The sequence below is a fragment of the Trachypithecus francoisi genome, unplaced genomic scaffold (assembly GCF_009764315.1).
Source record: "Trachypithecus francoisi isolate TF-2019V2 unplaced genomic scaffold, Tfra_2.0 Lachesis_group0, whole genome shotgun sequence".
In the NCBI taxonomy this organism is placed as follows: domain Eukaryota; kingdom Metazoa; phylum Chordata; class Mammalia; order Primates; family Cercopithecidae; genus Trachypithecus; species Trachypithecus francoisi.
Genome location: NW_022681453.1, coordinates 139,927,428 through 139,947,294, shown reverse-complemented (window position 1 = coordinate 139,947,294; position 19,867 = coordinate 139,927,428). Strand labels below are relative to the sequence as shown.

The following is a 19,867-nucleotide window of genomic DNA, read 5'->3' as shown; positions in this document are numbered from 1 at the left end:
AATCCTGGTTACAATAACTGATATTATTGAGTGTTTTCTATATGCCAGGCACTATTCTGTGTTTTATGTGGCTAATGATGTAGGTAATAGTGTTACACCTGTTTTGCAGAGGAGGAAACTGAGGTAAAAAAACTTAACTAAGGTTACAGTGTTAGTAACTGGTCAGCCCAGGATTTGAATGAAGGCAGTTAGGCACCAAAGTCTGCTTCTTATGCGTTATAAAATGTCCTGTTCTAGGACTCAGAGCAAGAAGCAAGTCATTCTATGGAGGCATCAGGGGCAAGGCAGATTTTAGAATATGAAAATGGCTTGTTAGAGTTTATGTCTATTTTCTTTTGTATCTAGACCTTTACTTAGCAAGTCCCTTTTGCTCTCCTTATATTTTTATTTTTTATTTTATTTTTAGAGACAAGATCTCAGCTGGGTGCAGTGGCTCATGCCTGTACTCCCAGCACTTTGGGAGGCTAAGGTGGGAGGATCGCTTGAGTCCAGGAGTTCAAGACCAGCCTGGGCAACAGGATGAGACCCCATCTCTACAAAAAAATTAAAAATAACCCAGATGTGGTAGAGTGCATCTGTAGTTCCAGCTTACTTGGGAGGCTGAGGTGGGAGGATTGCTCAAGCCCAGGAGGTCAAGGCTGCAGTGAGCCATGTCCATACCTTAGCCGCCCAAGTAGCTGAAACTCTGTCCCCCAAACTGGGGGGGACAGAGACCTTGTGTCTAGATAGACAGGTAGATTAGATAGATAGATTGATTGATAGATAGCCTCCCAAGTAGCTGAGTCTACACACCACTACCCCCAGCTAATTTATTTTTATTTTTTAGAGACAGGGTCTTGCCATGTTGCCCAGGCTGGTCTTGAACTCCTAGGCTCAAGTGATCCTCCTGCCTTGGCCTTCCAAAGCCCTGGGATTATAGGTATGAGCCACCTTGCCTGGCCCCCTTTTGATTTCCTTGAATAGTGAATTTTTAGTTGACCTGCTAAGCTGAGGTCCTTTTAGGGGAATTCAGTCTCAGAATTGTAAAAACAAAAGGAAAAGTCCAGCCCTGACACCAGGCTAGGTGGTAATGTCAGGCTAGAAGGGCCATGTCCTGAAGGGGGTGACAAATAATAGGCACATGCAGCTGTCACCTGGTGATGTGGGCTCTGGATGTTCAGGAGCAAACACTGAGTTGCACCTGTCCACATGTGCAGCCCCTTTCTCTGGGGGCCTGAACATGCTGTCCTTGATGGTCTCTCCTTTACTATACTGTGATTAGCTGATTTGTACTGTACTTCAAATAGGAAAGCTTTTCTCTGTTAAAAGCTATTTTTCACAGAAAAAAGAAGTCTAAGACTTCAGATTTAAATCCTGGAAACTTCAGTAGTATTTTGGAAAAAGGAATAAAAAATGTTCTACTCATTTGTAATTTTGAATTAAATATTTACCATTATTTTCGCAGAGGAAACAGACTTTCTTTTCTTACAGGTGAGCAGTACCGTAGCTTTTAATAGTTAAGGAGTGTGTTAGTTCCCTACAACTGTCATAACAAATTACCACAAATTGGCTTCAAACAACAGAATTCATTCTCTCACAGGTATCACAGGACCATGTTCCCTCTACAAACTTTGAGGAAGAATCCTTCCCTAACCTCTGCTACTTTCTGGCAGTCATTGGCAATCCTTGGTTTTCCTTGTTTGTAGATGCCTTACTGCAGTCTCTGTCTCCATGGTCACATGGTCTTCTTCCCTATGTCTCTGTGTCCAAATTTCCTTTTGTATAAGGATACTGATCATTAGATGAGGGCCCACCCTAATCCAGTATGACTTCATTTTATCTTGGTTACATCTTCAAAGACTCTATTTCTTTGAGTTAAGACATCAGTAAATCTTTTTGGGGGGACACACTCAACCCACAACAGGGGTCCTCTTTCAAATAGAAACACATCCATCCTAGAGTGGCTAGACCCTGTTGAAGGATTTCTTCCATAAGAAGGAGAGTTGTCCTTTTTTTTAGATTGGAAAAGTTTTTATGTAGGGAGTTACAGTTTCAAAAAGATGGTAGAACAACATAACCTTAGAACCCTCCTACTGAAAACACCCAGAAATGAGGGTAAATACATGTCAACAATTACTTTAAATATGTAGTTAATCTTGAAAGAAAGAAATCCTAAGATGCTAGAAATGAAAGGGGGGCAAAATATTAAGGTAGTAAGTGTGTGAGCAGACACTGAGGCTCCTGGCATTCAGTCACCGTACAATTGGGGCTTGGTTTGGGCTTACATAGGATGGAGTGTCAGAACAAGACCCTTGTGGCTGGGTGCCATGGCTCACACCTGTAATCCCAGCACTTTGGGAGGTTGAGGCAGGGAGATTGCTTGAGCCCCCCAGTGGTTTGAGACCAGCCTGGGAAACATGGAGAGACCCCATCTCTACAAAAACACAAAAAATTAGCAAAGTGTGATGGCATACAACTGTAGTCCCAGCTACTTGGGAGGCTGAGGCGGGAGGATGGCTTAAGCCTGGGAGGTTGAGGCTGCAGTGAGCTGAGATTATGCCATTGCACTCTAGCATGGATGACAGAGTGAGACCCTGTGTCAAAAAAACAAAACAAAAACTCTTGCATAAAGGAAAGTTCTTGTCAGGCCACAACCTAATGAAATGGTGATAGGTGAGGGAAATAGTTTTCCCATTGATACAGGGTAACTCACCTCTACTTGGCTTTGTATGGGAAGGAAAAATAAATTTCACCTAAGAAATTGAAATGTTATTCTTGTGCCTTGTAAAAGATTGAAGTTGGAGTGTATACTCCTCAAAGTCTGGGGAACTCCTAAGCCAAGGTTGAAACATTGGTATTGGTCCCAGAGTGATGACATTGCTGTGGTAGGCAGCCAGAGCAAATGCAGAACCACACTGGAAGAAGTGTGTCACAACTCGGGCCTCAGGGGATTCTTACAAAAAATGTCCCATAGGGATGAGCTCTCAGCACAAAATGACAAAACACAAGAGGAGACATTCCACAGTGAGTGGGAGTCAGTAGACACACAGATAGGTGATCTAGAGCCCCCGTACCCTGAACTTGAAATGATAGCCTGACAGCCCAAAAGGGAGTAGAAAAAGAAAAACTGTATTTATTTTATGAGACCAGAATAACCTAAATACCATAATCAGATGAAGACAGTATAAGAAAGGAAAATTATAGGCCAGTCTTATTTATATAGACACAAAAGTCCCAATTAAAATGTTAGCAAACTGAATCCAGCAGTTGATGAATATGTAGGAACTTAGATCCAACAAGGGTTTATTTTAGGATGCCAGGATGATTTAACATTAGGAAATCTGTTGATGTAGATTAAAGAAGAAAAACGTTTTCTCAGCATATGTGGAGAAGTCTGAGGCTAATTCCCCCTAATAGAATATGCATCCCTCATGCATGAATAAATAAGAGTGATCACAGGCTGTCATTGACTAAGACTGCTAGACATTTTAAAGGAAGTAGCAGAAAGACAGTGTCAGGAATAGGTCAAACTGAAGAGACAATATACCTGCAACAAACAGCTACAGGACTGTTTAAAACCAAGCAAGTGCAGAATTGAGGTAAGGTTGTATCTGGGTGTGGGATGGGAATACATGGGGCTGTTTCCTGGTAATACAGATGTAGCCCTTTTGTTTCAGTTTTTCTTCTTTCGGGGACGTGGCCTGCATGGCTATCTGCTCCTGCCAGTGTCCAGCAACCATGGCCTTCTGCTTCCTGGAGACCCTGTGGTGGGAATTCACGGCTTCCTATGACACCACCTGCATTGGCCTAGCCTCCAGGCCATACGCTTTTCTTGAGTTTGGTTTGTAACCCTGTTTCATATTTATTGTTCTCTTCCATGGTGTTATATGTGTAGAATTTACAGTTTAGGTTTGGCTTTGACCATCAAGGAAAACCACTGGAGGTGCAAAAACATGTCACTGAAGAACAGACTTGTACCATGAGATTTCATAGCAATTGAAGTGGCCCGGAAAGTGTCAAGGTTTCATACTCTGGCTTTTCATCTCCACAGAGCCTGGGGGCAGGGTGGAGGAAGGGTGAAACATGTAAGTTGTAACCCACAGCTCTCTGAAGCTGGGGTCAGCAAACAATGGCCCATAGGCCAGCCGCCTGTTTTGTAAATGAAGCAGAACACGGCCATGCTCATTCTTTTACATGTTGTCTGTGGCTGCTTTTGCCCTACAACAGCGGAGTTGAGTTGTGACAGAGACCATGTAGCCACCATCCTAAAATATTTACTAACTGGCACTGTACGAAACTTTTGTTGACCCCTGCCCCAGAGTATTACTACTGAAAGGGTGTTTATACCATCAGGAGGTAAGCACAGAAAGTGAGAACTGGTGTTTAGAAATTCTTATGGTAATTTGACATTCCTGTGATAATTTTTTATTGCTTTTTTTTCAATCAAAATATCAGTCTGTGATGGTTTGGAAGAAAAAAACAGTTCCTTGACCCAAAAGTTTGCTCTGGAAAATGATACTTCTTTTGTAGGCTCTGCCAGAAAGGCCTTGTCGAGGCTTAGAGACTTTGGAACACAGCGTGATAATCATAGTATGTGCCCTATTTTGGTCAGGTGTGGGTCATTTTGAGCTCTTGGACGAAGAGGAATGGAGGTGGGAGTTGGGGGACATTCTCTGCTTTCCGTGTAAACAGCTGCTGACTCTGTGATGTTCTTAAACAAAGGTGTGGTAACATTTGTTATAAATGGTCAGGGGCAGAACCAGCACCTGGAAGTGTTGCCACTTAGGCTTTCTGGCTACTCCTGCCATAGCCCTCACATTCCTTCATGTGTTCACTGGCTAGCCCATCAGGAATGGGGCTAGCACCCTCTTTTGGTGTCACCCTGCTAGGCAGACTCCAGCCTGGTAGACCAGTGATAGACTGAGGGTTCTGCCCCTGAATCTCCCTGTGAGGTCTTAGTCAAGCTTGTGCTCTGGGCTGCACTTCTTTCTCTGAAGAGGGCTGCTAGTTCAAAACAGACCATAGCTGCAGCATCCCTGGGCTGTGAGTTGATTTGGAGCTAGGTAGACCTGTGTTCTTCTCTCCCTTCATCTCTGGATGTGCCTTCCTTCTAAAGCCATTTGCTTGATCTGATGGGAGCCCCTTCCCCAGCATCATGTTTGCTCATTGTTGAGTGGGAGTAGAATGAGTCAAAGTATACTGAGAGTAGAATTATACATGATTTTGCTTTGCCAGTATGTATGAAACTTCACTTCAAGAACTGTTCAGATTCGATAATGGATTAATCCTAACATAAGTTTAAGAATTAAAATGAATACTTTTCAAATATATAATCCTAGTTTGCACAACATATTCATTTGTAATTTTTTTCAAACAAGTCTTTTTTTGAGTTAATCAGATCAGGAGTAACTGTCTCCATTTTTCAAGCTTAGAAATATTCTGTAAATTGCCTAGGGTTGTACTGTACTATGAGAAGTGGTAAGGGGCTAAGACGCATGCCCCTTTCCCCTGACTCATTCCTGAGGTTCTGTGATGCATTATTGCCTTTTTAGTCAATCACATTTTAACTATCCTGCTTTGAAGAGATTGATCAGACAGTGTTCATATTAGCAATCATTTGACCTTTATGTTTAACTTGACACTTTTCAGAATCTGGCTGATTAGCTCTTAGAAATGTGAACTTTAGCTGGGTGCAATGGTTCACGCCTATTATCCCAGCAGTTTGGGAGGCTGAGGCAGGAGAATCCCTTGAGCTCAGGAGTTTGAGACCAACCTGGGCAATACAGTGAGACCTTGTCTTTACAGAAAAACAATTTAAAAATGAAAAAAATTAGCCAGGTGTGGTGGTACACATCTGTGGTCTCAGCTACTTGGGAGGCTTAGGTGGGAGAATCACTTGAGGTCGGGAGGTCAAGGCTGCTGTAAGTTGTGATGGCACCACTGCACTGCATTCCAGAGTGGGTGACAGTGAGACCCTATCTTCAAAAAAAGAAATGTGAACTTCATTTTGTACATATTATCTTATAATATCTATTCTGATGAAAATGTTTAACTTGTGTTGCTCTCTTTTTGCAGACAACATCATTCAGAAAGTGAAGTGGCATTTTAACTATGTAAGTTCCTCTCAGATGGAGAGCAGTTTGGAAAAAATTCAGGAGGAGCTCAAGTTGCAGCCACCAGTGGTTCTCACTCTGGAGGACACAGATGTGGCAAATGGGGTGATGAATGGTCACACACCCATGCACTTGGAGCCTGGTAAGTGGCTAGTAGTTCCCTCATGTTGATGAAGTGATACTGTGTATTTCAAATGGACGTTGATTTTTTTTTCACTAGAAAGCTATTTTTTAGGGAGAAGGAGTGGTATAAAATACGCTGAGAAAAATATGGACCAATCCTGTTTCTTGGTGGCTGTTACAAAACTTTGACTACAGGCAGGCGTGGAGGCTCATGTCCGTAATCTCAACACTTTGGGAGGCCAAGTCAGGTGGATCACTTGAGTCCAGGAATTTGAGACCAGCCTGGGCAACATGGCAAAACCCCATCTCTATCAAAAATACAAAAAATTAGCCAGAGGTGGTGGCTCGTGCCTATAGTCCCAGCTACTGCAGAGACTAAGGTGGGAGATTCACCTGAGCCCGGGAGGTCGAGGCTGCAGTGAGCCGTGATTGTGAGCCACTGTACTCTAACCTGGGTGACAGAATGAGACCCTGTCTTAAAAAAGAAAAAAATTGACTATTATGACAGTGGATTGGTTTGAGGGGAGGCTATTGTGATGCAATTCAGGAGTTGAAGAATGACTTGGCAGGTTATTTTCTTTTTTCTTTTCCTTCTTCTTCTTTTTTTTTTTTTTAATAGAGACAAGTTTTCTCCATGTTACAGCCCAGGCTGGTCTTGAACTCCTGGGCTTAAGCCATCATCCTCCTGCTTCGGCCTTTCAGAGTGCTGGGATTACAGGTGTGAGCTACCATGCTCAGCTGGCAGGTTATTTTCTTAATTAGGGTGAAGTCTACAAGTTTATTATTTTTAAATTTTATGTATTCATTTATTTAAGTTCAAGTTGTTCTGACAGAACTACAAGTTTAAATGTTGTTATAAAGAAGATTCATTCTCTTTTTCTGTAAGTTACTTATTGAACTGTATAGATTTACATAATATATATTATATATAATATATACTATATATATAATGATATTATATATATATAGAGAGAGAATCCTTATCATATTATTTACTGAAATGTTGTAAATCTGAAACCCCCACTCTTCTTGTTGGAGGGAAGATAATGGGGATGAGAGCGTTGGGCAGTGGATTGGAGCCAGGGCTTCTAATGTTCTCACTGTCTGGCTCTCTCTGAGACCTGGGATCTCCCTCTATCCCTGTGGATTTCAGAGACCTCATCTGAAGAAAGAGGTCTTAATGAACGTGATTACAGTGCCCTGACATTCCATGACTTTGTCATTAACGTCATTAGCCACTCAATGCTTAGCACATAACAAACCATGATTTTTTGCATTCCTGTTTATATTACATACAATTAAACTAATATTTAATTAAATTGGATATTTACATTCTAAGAATTCTATAATGGCATAAGAGCTGAATCCTTTGCTAAAAGAACTGTCTACACTATAATAGTCTTAATTATTTTGTTTAACTGTTTTATGCTAAACTCATTTCTTGAATTTTAAAAGTGATGTATTATGTTCATGGTTTTGACTTAACTTTGTGTTTTAGTTTAATGTGTTTCAACCAATACTTGAATTGGCTCTCATTCTGGTCAGTAAGTGGTTCTAGTTTATGTTGAGAATAAACTTAATTTTTGTAAAAGGAAGACTGGGTAACTGAGCTCCAAGCTTCTCACTTACCATATATGAATGCAGGCATATCTTTGTAATGTATGTTTTGTTTTTTAAACACTTAGACAAGAGGAGCAAATCCAGAAAGTGTCACCTTGCCCGTCTTTCTAGGACATTTTACTGTGATTTGATTTACCCTATTGTCCTGAGGCTAGAATCTTTACAGGTAGCATATTCTGTTCTAACAGTAACTTTTAATTGCTCAGTGGAAACTCTAACACACTAACAATAGGCATAAATTGGATTGTGGCTAGGTATTTGTGTGTGTGTGAAATATAAGGGTAAGAAAGGAGTATAGCGAGAGAATGGGAGGGACACCATTTAATTGTGTGAACCAAAATCAATTTCAGTGATTATCTTTACAGAGAAAATGAGCATTTGTTCTCATTATAGTTCTAGAAACAGCTTGTAACCTGAATAATCAATGTTTCCCTCTTTCCAGTTATTTTAGGATTTTAAAAATTGCATTTGCTGTGAATTGCTCTGGAAACGCACATGACATCGCATATTATTATTGTCAGAGAAAGAGGACAAGTTGAATGTTGAGGCATATGATAGAAATGCTTTAAACATTTGACAACCAATTACAAATAAAGCCTTGGTTCTCTTTGGTAGTATAAGAAACTTTTATTTACTTATTTATTTAATTGTTTTTTGAGACAGGGTCTTACTCTGTCGTCCAGGCTAAAGTAACGTGGTGGGATCTTGGTTTACTGCAACCTCCACCTCCAGGGCTCAAGCTATCCTCCCACCTTAGCTTCCTGAGTACCTGGGACTACAGACACACACCACCACACCTAGCTAATTTTTGTATTTTTTTTTTTTTTTATAGAGATGGGGTTTTCACCATGTTGCCCAGGCTGGTCTTGAACTCCTGAGTTCAAGTGATCCTCTCACCTTAGCCTCACAAAGTGCTGGGATTACAGGCATGAGCCACCATGCCTGAACTCTTTTTTTTTTTTGAGACAAGGTCGCTCTGTTGCCTAGGCTTGTGTGCAGGGGTGCAATCATGGCTTACTGCAACCTCAGCCTCCCAGGCTCAGCCTCCTCCCACCTCAGCCTCCCTGGATGACAGAGTAAGATAAGACCCTGTCTCAAAAAACAATTAAATAAATAAGTAAATAAAACAGTTTCTTATACTACCAAAGAGAACCAAGGCTTTATTTGTAATTGGTTGTCAAATGTTTAAAGCATTTCTATCATATGCCTCAACATTCAACTTGTCCTCTTTCTCTGACAATAATAATATGCGATGTCATGTGTGTTTCTAGAGCAATTCATAGCAAATGCAATTTTTAAAATCCTAAAATAACTGGAAAGAGGGAAGCATTGATTATTCAGGTTACCAGCCTCCCAGGTAGCTGAGACTATAGGTATGTGTCACCATGCCTGGATAATTTTTTGTATTTTTTTTTTTGTAGAGACAGAGTCTCACTATGTTGCCCAGGCTGGTTTTGAACTACTGGGCTCAAGTGATCTGCCGCCTGCCTCAGCCTCCCAGAGTGCTGGCATTACAGGTGTGTGCCACCGTGCCTGGCCCAGAAATTGTTTTAGGATTTTTCAACCTAATCCCTATTGACATTTTTGCATCAGATAATTCTTTATTATGGAGGCTGTCCTGTGCATTCATTGTAGGATGTTTAGAAGCATTCCTGGCCTATATCCACTAGATGCCAGTAGCAGCCTGTCTCTAGTTGTGACAATCAGAAATGACTCCAGACATTGCCAGATATCCACCGGGGGGCAGGTTGCCCCTGGTTGAGAAACACTGCTTTAGATAGAAAGGAAATTAAGCACTTGAAAAACCTGTACTTGCCTGGAAAAGAGCCTTTTTCTGGAAGAAACTTTACTCAAATACCCACATCCATTCTGTCCATCGTTTCTTGCCTTTTTTCCCTCTAACTTCTGCTGCTTTTACAATTAATATGTTTGTAATTCTGTGTTTAACATAGTGAACCTATCATTAGTGTAGGTCTAGTTAATGTCTTTGTTTATTTTTCTTTCATATAGAAATTACTTTCACTAAACACTTGTTTTTTTTCATTGTGAAGCTCCTAATTTCCGAATGGAACCAGTGACAGCCCTGGGTATCCTCTCCCTCATTCTCAACATCATGTGTGCTGCCCTGAATCTCATTCGTGGAGTTCACCTTGCAGAACATTCTTTACAGGTAATTTTCTTTTTTTAACAGTTTAAATTGAAGGACATATGATAGAAGAAAGTGATAGGTATACATTTTATCTATAAAATTGAGGTTTTATAATTTTTCAAAACTAATACGAATTTTATTCTAAATTTTATTCTTTGTAGTAAGTTGAATGAATATGAAAGTTGCTCTTTTATGTCTATTGTCCTAAGAGGCCAGAGGGGCCTGCCAAGATATTGGTAAGAAATGGAGAATTTGCTACAAGGACATTAGACCACCCTGTGGCTCTTGGGACCCCAGGAGTCACTCCAGGGACTGGATTATTTACCCAGGACAAAAGTTTCATTCTCTGATTTTAAGGTTCAGGCTCTTTTTCCCCTGAGAGAAAGTTGTCCTGTAATCTGATTTATATAATGCAGATGCCACCTTCCTTGTGTCTTTGTCGAATAATTATATATCACTGGGAAGTTCCTACACTGGTCTGCTCATTTCAAAGGAACTTACTATTTCAGTGCTTTTTAAAAATAGTTTTAAAATTTTGAAGTATTTTAAGAAGTATTTTAAGAAGGTATAGTCTGGGTGTGGTGGCTCACACCCGTAATCCCAGCACTTCTGGGAGGTTGAGGTGGGTGGATCACTTGAGGTCAGGAGTTTGAGACCAGCCTGGTCAATATGGTGAAACCCTATCTCTACTGAAAATACAACATTACCTGGGCGTGTTGGTGCATGCCTGTAATCCCAGCTACTCAGGAGGCTGAGGTGGGAGAGTCGCTTGAAACCAGGAGGCAGAGGTTGCAGTGAGCCAAAATTGCGCCCTAGCCTGCACGACAAAAGCGAAACTCCGTCTCAAAAAAAAAGGGAAGGTATAGAACCATTATTAGCATCAACAAATAGATATTACTTTTAAAGATAGAGCCACCATACTCACACCCATGAATTTAGTGTGTAAAGTCTGACGCATGACTGATGTTGAACCTCAGGAGACTGATGTAGACTGACCTCTTTGGCGAATAGCAGCAGGCCTGTGTTATGAGTGGTAACTGGCTGTTACCACATCCTGTCTTTGATCAATGTGTGTTATGGTTTCTACTCTTATTGTTTATGATTGCTCTTAGCCAGATACTTACCAACTGTCTGCTTGTTTGTATACATTAGAATAAGTACCTGGCGAGCAAGATGGTTAAGATATAGTCCCTGCCTTGGGGGCTGTCATGGCCCAAAACCGTGTGTGATGGCAACCCTAAGGAGGCGGCAGTGCCTGGAGATGGGAGGAATTAGAGAAAGCTAGGGCTTAACAGATGCTTAGGTTTCTGAGAGGTGGAGGGATTGGCGGCTCATTCCAGGTTGAAGACTTAGCACAATCACATGGGGACAGGAGGCACATGCTGTGACCAGGCTGTTGAAAACAGTTGTATGCTAACCCTGATCTGGTGCATAAACCGGAACTTGTGTCTCACCCAGCCAGGGATTTTGTACTGTCAACCATACCAGACTGAAGGCAGAGTAAAGTGCTTTATGGTGCTGTGTTTCCTTTCATCTAAATATCCCTTTCCTTGTGTTCCTTGTATTTGTTTTAGGTTGCCCATGAGGAAATTGGAAACGTTCTGGCTTTTCTTGTTCCTTTTGTAGCCTGCATTTTCCAGGTGGGTGAAATGATACTTTGGCGAGTGGATTAAATCCATGACCTTATTTTGTTCTTCTGTTCATCTATCAGCAATTTTCTAGATGTGATTTTTGTTCCACCAAGGTCATGGTTCAAATCATGGACAATACCAAGCCCTTAGTGGAGGACCTTAGGCCCATTCTGCACAGTCCTCTCATTTTACAGAGGAAGAAATTTGTGCTCAGAAAGGGAAAGCCCCTTGTTCAAGGCCAAGGGGCTACTGACAGCAACAGAACAGAAACCAGCAGTTTGGATTTGACTTCCCAGAAGGGAGGGATGAAATTACATGGGGATTGGATTAGGCCTGACTAGGGGGTGGCAAGATACTGCCTTATTGCCTTGTGCTTATTATTAGGACAGTCCAAGCACAGGAATGTCCTTCTATAAAACTAGCATCTGTGTACATGTAGTTTTTAATATATAGGACTAGGCCAGGCATGGTAGCTCACACTTGTAATCCCAGTACTTTTCAAGACCAAGGTGGGAGGATGGCTTTAGGCCTAGAGTTTGAGACCAGTGGTGGCAACACAGCAAGACCCCATCTCTGAACTTTTTTGTTTGTTTTTGAGACAGAGTCTTGCACTGTCACCCAGGCTGGAGTGCAGTGGCACAATCTTGGCTCACTGCAAGCTCTGCCTCCCGGGTTCACACCATTCTCCTGCGTCAGCCTCCTGAGTAGCTGGGACTATAGGTGCCCACCACCACGCCTGGCTAATTTTTTTTGTACTTTTAGTAGAGACAGGGTTTCACTGTGTTAGCCAGGATGGTCTTGATCTCCTGACCATGTGATCTGCCTGCCTCAGCCTCCCAAAGTGCTGGGGTTACAGGCGTGAGCCACTGCGCCTGGCCTCCGCAAAAAATTTTTAAAATATATATATACATATATAGGACTAGGTCAAAGAACTGCTGTTTTTTGTTGTTGTTATTGTTTTAATAGTAATACTTTCTGACTCAAACCTATTCTTTAGCAACTGAAGCAAACATTAGAAAACTAACTAGAGGGTTTTGATTAGTTATTTTCAAATAAGCTGTGTACTAAGGGGTGGCATAAAGAGGCACTTTTGAGTCCCTCATAGGCAGAGTTAATTCTAGTGAAAGCCTGGCTCTAATTCTCCTTCCTTGTCCTCCATATGGACTAGGATTTTAGCACTCTCTCTGAATACATATTTTTTTCTCCCTTTTTTTAAAATTAAAATTTCTGTTCTTAGGACACTTTCCTTCTCTTCCACATGCATTCTAGAATGGTTTATTCTTAAGAATTACCCAGGCCAGGTGCGGTGACTCATGCCTGTAATCCTAGCACTTTGGGAGGCCAAGATATGTGGATCACTTGAGGCCAGGAGTTTAAGAGCAGCCTGGGGAACATGGTGAAACCCTGTCTCTATTATAATAAAAATACAAAAATCAGCCAAGTGTGGTGGTGCATACCTGTAGTCCCAGCTACTTGGGAGGCTGAGGCATGAGAATTGCTTGAACCCTGGAGGTGGAGGTTGCAGTGACTGAGATCATGCGACTGCATTCCAGCCTGGGCAACAGAGAAAAACATTGCCCAGAAATGCAAAAAAGACAAAGCATTACCTGATGGTGCAAAAAGAAATTTTCAACCTATGAAAATACACTCATTTTTTAGAAAACAAGTCTCCAAGACCTTGGACATAGCCAGTGGCAGTTTCCTAGAGCTATGTTTTAGGACTGCAGGGATTGTACAGTTCCACCACATTCCTTCAACTGTGTTCCTAGTTGGATAGCTCCCTCCCTCCCTCTGTAGGTTGAACCTTTGTTGTATTGATCCATGTTCAGTGATGTCCTTTTTTAAAAATAAAACAAAACAAAACAAAAAACAAGAAAGCATTGAACCAAAATGCTGTTTCTACCTTTTGCAGAACAAGAATGGCCCCTTTTATGTGTGATAATCATACACAAAATACCAGTCACTCTCCCTGCTGTGAGACCTTTGCCCGACTCAGAGATGCTTTGGAAGACATGATAAGGAGGGTGCCCAAGGGAAGAGTGGTACTCAATGTAGTCGTGGCTCAGGAGAAACCAAAATAGTAAAAGCATGGCTTCCTCTCACCAGCTTGCTTGCCTGTCATGGCTCCCTGAAGGAAAACTTCACTGGGGGACCAGTCAGTCACGTTAGGGTCCCCTGGTCTGGCTGTCTGCAGCTTACCTGCGGCTCTTCTTTCTCTACTGCCAACAGTCTGGGCATTTCTGTCTATTTCTTGAACTTCTCTCAGATGTGCCATGCACTAATTCTTCCTGTGACATCTATTTCACTTTCCTTTAATCTTCCAAATCCTCACTTTTATCCAATAATTAACAGCAGCCTAACCACTGGTTCCCACTTTACTGTAATGAATTCAGTTTAATCAGCTAATGTGAGGGAAATGACACTCTTCATGGAAGCTGTGGGAGGTGAATTCTGCATATGATCTAGTAGCCATTTTATCTCTGATTGGAATTCCTCTTCTGGTCTCATTTCAGTGTTATTTGTACCTGTTCTACAGTCCAGCCAGGACTATGAAGGTGGTGCTGATGCTGCTCTTTATTTGCCTGGGCAACATGTACCTGCACGGGCTGAGGAACCTCTGGCAAATCCTTTTCCACATAGGAGTGGCTTTTCTGTCTTCATATCAGATACTAACAAGGCAGCTTCAGGAGAAGCAGTCTGACTATGGAGTATGAGGATGACACTGTGATGAATGGATTCTTTGATTTTCTTTTGAGGATCAGTCTATGTTTCTCTTTCTGCTTCTCTACTTTACACTCCAGTTTCCATCCTTTTCAGCCAACTGGCCTGAAAAACCAGGAATTGGGGATGTTAAACAGTTGCAGTGGAAGTCATGAAGTTGCTTGATACCCAGCCTTGGTTCTGTGCCGAGCATTATTGCAGGATCTCCAGTTCAGCACGTTTACTTAGGACAGCTGGATCTGGGGGCTTATCCAGAAAGAGCTTTATTGGGAGAGAGAAAGGAAATATTTTGGTCTTTTAAGTTCAATGATACAGTAAACCACTTGATTCAATAACACTGGTTTTAGTAATTGGCAGTTGTCTCCAAGGAACCACTTTAAAATCCAAATCAGCTTTCAGTCTAAATATAACTTGGTTGGTTTTTTTTTTTTTTCCAGTGGGTCAGTACAGGATGAATTAAAAACCTAAAAATATGGTTCTTAAATAAAAGCTAGATAAATTTTGTTTACATTTTTTCAGTATCTTAGGTTCGATATACTTTGGAATATTTAAATATATTTTGGATATAAATTGGACTTCATTTAGGGTGAGGGCAAACTTAAGCTGAGAAAATGGTTAAGAAATCTGAGTTAATTTATATGTAACCTTTCATGGTGGTGGCACTGTGTGGGTACAGAAATGTTTTATTTATTTGCGGGGTATATCCAAATATTTTAAAAATTAATTGAATAACCGGTACTACTAGATGATAAGTTTATCAGCATGAGCAGAAATGAGAATTTCAGGATTACTTACAATTGACCACAACCTGGAGTAGGTAAATGAACATGGATTCAATGGCACCTTACAGATCCACTTGGGAGAGGCTGCTGTCATCAGCCTTTTCAGTAGAGCTGAGTGCCTGTTATTTTAATGATGGTGACTACTGTACCCTGTGTACCTGTTTGCAGAGCACCTCCAAAATTAATTCGTCCTCTGTACCTTTCCCAGTCATCTTAATTAGCTTGAGGGCCTAATTTTTTATGAACAAGAGTTAAGTAGCTGTTAACTTTTTAAAGCTTGATAGAGATATAATTAACACATACTCTGGAAAGTTACTGTCTTTCATTGTCAAAAAATTGCTTGATCACAGTTTTCCAGAATATGGTTCTGGATAAGATCGCTTAGGTCTCCCAGAATTTCAGCCTGGCTTGTTTAGTACCACTCAGGAGGCCATTTTGGGAGTTTGTTCTTTGGATTGTTCTTGGTAGAAGTCTGGAATCTGAATAGTTCAACCACAGTGGCACGGAACGCTTTGAGTGTTCAACTGCATTATGTGGTCTTGATAAATTTTTAAAAATCCTATTTTGATAGTTTTTAAAAGTGGAAAACCATTACAAGAGTTGAGTAGATAGGGAATGTAAGAATGTAGTTTTAGAAAATTCAATTATATTTGGTTATCATTGGTATTATATTGTTACTGAGCTACCTTGTTATCATTTTAAGAAAGATAAGTTTATATACTGGGAACTCTGTTGGGAAAATGTTGCCATAGTAACTTTATTTTTTATAATAGAATTTTCTATTTTTGACCAAACATAAAATATCTGGATATGGGCCAGGCATGATGGCTCCCACCTGTTTCCCAGCACTTTGGAAAGCCAAAACAGGAGAATCGGTTGAGGCCAGTAGTTTGAGACCAGCCTGGACAACATAGTAAGATTCGTCTCTACAAAAAAAGGACAAAAAAAAAACTTGCCAGATGTGATGGCACATGCCTGTAATCCCAGCACTTTGGGAGGCTGAGGCAGGAGGATCCCTTGAGTCCAGGAGTTTGAGGCTTCAATGAGCTATAATCATACCACTGTACCCCAGCCTGCATGACAGAGTGAAACCCTGTCTCTAAAAAATCTGAATATGAAAATTATATTGGCAACATACTTAGACATAAACTCCAAAGTTGTCTCTCCGCTGATTTCACATCTGCATAATTTTCTGCATACCCAGCAGGTGAATTTTCAGTTTTTCTGGGAGACAATTTTGAAGAGATGGTGAAATAGAATGGGAATTTAAGGAGGGGAGGTAAATTGTTTTAAATGAGAAGAACGAAAACGTTTTAAAAGTCAATAAGAACACTTTGGGAGGCCGAGGTGGGCGGATCACAAGATCAAGAGATCGAGACCATCCTGGCCAATATGGTGAAACCCCAGTCTCTACTAAAAATACAAAAATTAGCTAGGCACGGTGACGTGCGCCTGTAGCCCCAGCTACTCAGGAGGCTGAGGCAGGAGAATCTCTTGAACCCAGGAGGTGGAGGTTGCAGTGAGCCAAGATCGAGCCACTGCACTCCAGCCTGGCGACAAAGCAAGACTCCGTCTCAAAAAAAAAGTCGGTGAGAACAGCTTGAAAATGGACTGTTTTCTTTTTAAGCCTGTGTGGCATTGGGTTGCCGTGTAGACCTGTACCCCGGGTGCTTTGGGCATCTGAGCCTATGATCCGTATTCAGTAGCCAGTAAAGAAACGGTCCTTGAAGATGAATCCTTCCTGGTAATGCTTCCTGACCACCAAAGCACTACCAAAGATGTTACCCACACCAGGTTGAATGTGTGGATATCAGTTAACATCCACATGGAGTGAGATTGACTTTTGCAAACAAAAGGGAAAAGATGCAGTAGAAAAACAGTACAAGTAATGACCACAAAAACATTGACTGACATCCAGGTAGCTAAAAGAATCCTCAGCTCACTGAAGGAAGAGACTGATCATAGGAAAGAAGTTCTGGTGATTTCATCCAAGGGAAATCCCCAGGCTTAGGTTTGACTTGGTTCAGGGTTGGAGGTTTATATAGCCTCTTGTGTGATCCTTGATACCAGCAAACTGGTTCCAAATCCCAGGAATTATCCTCACTCCACCGTGGACTCACTGTTGTTGTAGCACTTTTGTTTTCCCAGTAGTTAAATGCTACCTGTGCAGCTGATCTTACTGGGCTAGATCTGGGAATAGATGAAATAATGTTGAAAACAAAACTTTAGAGGTGCCTTCTGGTATCAGATGCTGCAAGGCCTTGAGCATCAAAGTGTGTTAAGTCCCATCTACTGTATCAGGGCCAGAGTGTGGCTCAGTGCTCTTAGGAAGGGTTTCTCAACCAAGGGGCCAGAGCCCAAAAGGTTTCCCCTTCCCTAATATCCTAATGAAGGAAACATGTAAATCTGTTTTCCCATGTTAGGCTAGCCTTATTGTGATGAGGACTGTATCTGGCTTTCCTTTTCCTGGGTGGAGACAGCTGGGGCATATTCAGGTGGCATTCCCTCTCAGTACCAGAGGTCCCACTGCCTGCAGCTGGAGGCATGTGACCATAAGCTCCTGGTTTTGCTTTTTGGGCTTGCATCCCTCTTTTCTGTGAACTCGAGAATGCTGGAATTAAAACATGTAAGCATTTTGATTAAATGAGCTTGAGCTCCTCTGTTCTTTTCTGGGTGCTCTTGTTCTCCAACTCTCCTGCCTCTTTCTACCTCTGCCCTATACACTCCAGCTCTGGAGACAGAGGCTGAAACGAGTCTCTGGAGGGATGAGAAAACCACCTTTAATTGTAACGAATGGGGTGGGTAGACGAGCTTCAGAGTGGGAGCAGATTGCACTGAGGTTCAACTCTCCCACCCATGCCTGGGAGTCAAGTCTTGGAGAGGAGTAACACTCTTGGTGGTCAGCACAGCTCAGAGTCAAAGACAACAGCCAACAGGCCAGCAGCAAGGCTGTCTGTATGAGGCACAGGAAGCAGGGCATAGATAGGGAGCAGAGCTAGGGGTTCTCTCTTTGCTGGAAGATAGCAGCTGCCCCTTGGCATATGGGGGTTGCACACTGCACCTTGCAGCCAGGGCTGCCATTTGCTGTTCTGTGAAGGAGTTGGCCACTCATTGTAACATGCAGGACAATGGCCTTCCGAGAACCTACTGCTTGCTTGCACAGTGCAGCACAAGTGAGGACAGGCACGGGTGGGAGCATTTGTGGTGATCAGATGTGCCTGGCAAGCCCCTGTTCAAACATTGCTCACATTCCAAATGGTTTTGTGTAGAATGTTGCATAAGTCTGGGGACGCTCTACCTGTGCACTGTGAGTGTTAATGATGGTGGAGAAAGTGAGTGTAGCTGTGCCCTTGAGAGATAAGGTGAGGGAAAGAGTGCACCAGTTAGCTAACCATCAGCTTGCTAGGCTCTTCACTGAGTCCTATGTCACAGTGCACAAATCATTGCCCATCAGGCCTCAGTTTCCTCATCTGGTAAATGGTGATAACATCAGTCTGCTTCCCCAGGGTGCTGTTATGAGGGTCAAAAGTGGTAGTGGAGGGGAATACTGGGTGAATCCACCATGTGTGGGAGGAGAAAGGCTTTACATTCACCTGGTACATGAAGGTTTTTCTGCTTCAGGCAGCACAGCACAGCCATTTCTTCTGGCCTTTACAAAAAGGCATTTTGTTGTACTATAGTGTAAACAACCCCACTTTTTCACTTCAAAAGGTAGCAGCCCCTTTTCTTTCCACCCTGGACCTGCCTTTCACCCCGTGGGCACAGAGCGCATGGTACTATTGGTGTTTGGTTTATTCCAGGATCCAGGGAACTGGTTCTGCTGGTTGGACCAAACCTCATGAGCTAGCCACCCCTGACCCAAATGAGGAGAGCTCTGATTCTCCCATCTGGGAGCAGTGATGTCAAACTTCTGTTGCTGGGGAAATCTCATCAGCAGGGAACCTGTGGAAAAGGGCTTGTCAGTAAAATCTGGGAATGGCTGGATATGGAAACATCTGCCCATGTGTGCTGATGGCAGAGCTGTTGCCCACAAGCGCCTTTTGTTTAGGGTAAAATTAACAAGCCCATTCTGTTCCTCCGACCCATGCTTGGTACATATAACCTTCTTTAACCCTTACATTTATATGATTCTGGGGTTGCTTCAGAAGTATTATTTCATGAATCATTCATATGATTTGATCCCCCAGGATTCTATTTTGTTTAATGGGCTTTTCTATTAAGAGCATAAAATACTGAGGCTGATTTAGTCAGGGCAAAACCATTTACATATTCATTTTAAATACTTGCTGTTCATGTTACACAAGCGTCTTACGGTTTTCTTGTAACAATAAATATTTTGAGTAAATGGTACATTTTAACAAACTCATAGTAGTACAACCTAAACTTGTATGAAAGTATGTAAAAATGTTGTATAGCCATTTATATCCTATGTGTACATAAATAAGGTGGCTTCAGAAATGGCAGAATAAATCTAAAGTGTTTATTAACATGTGTCTTTGCACTTGGGTGAAAAATTCTAAGTTATGGATCCTTTCCTAGACAGTGTGATGTGGGCGTGATGTAATGGGAGGGGGTTGTTGAGAGAAATGAAAGTCAGGTCATGTCCAGTGAGGCCTAGACAGGTGCAAGGGCTCAAATAGTCTTTAGCACTAATTCCCAACCAAAATAGCAGTCACAACAATGCCCTGGGGGCTGGGAGGCCTCCCCACTTCGCAGGCTCTGCCCCTGTCCTGCTGTGTGCAGCAGGCA

General features: G+C 42.0%; 1 protein-coding gene across 4 annotated transcripts in view; it reads left to right on the top strand.

Moving 5' to 3' along the window:
- Positions 1 to 19,605, top strand: part of SEC22C (SEC22 homolog C, vesicle trafficking protein) — a 37,156-nt gene extending 17,551 nt beyond the window's left edge. For 3 of the 4 annotated variants that reach the window (XM_033212201.1, XM_033212200.1, XM_033212202.1), the window contains exons 3-7: positions 3,657 to 3,820; positions 6,055 to 6,234; positions 9,887 to 10,005; positions 11,559 to 11,624; positions 14,129 to 19,605. In XM_033212201.1, coding sequence (XP_033068092.1) covers positions 3,657 to 3,820; positions 6,055 to 6,234; positions 9,887 to 10,005; positions 11,559 to 11,624; positions 14,129 to 14,329 — 730 coding nt within the window. In that variant the 3' untranslated portion in view covers positions 14,330 to 19,605. Of the gene's footprint in view, positions 1 to 3,656; positions 3,821 to 6,054; positions 6,235 to 9,886; positions 10,006 to 11,558; positions 11,625 to 13,527; positions 14,106 to 14,128 lie in introns of those variants that run through there. The other variant, XM_033212203.1, reaches the window with a different exon arrangement.
- Positions 19,606 to 19,867: the final 262 nt, after the last annotated feature.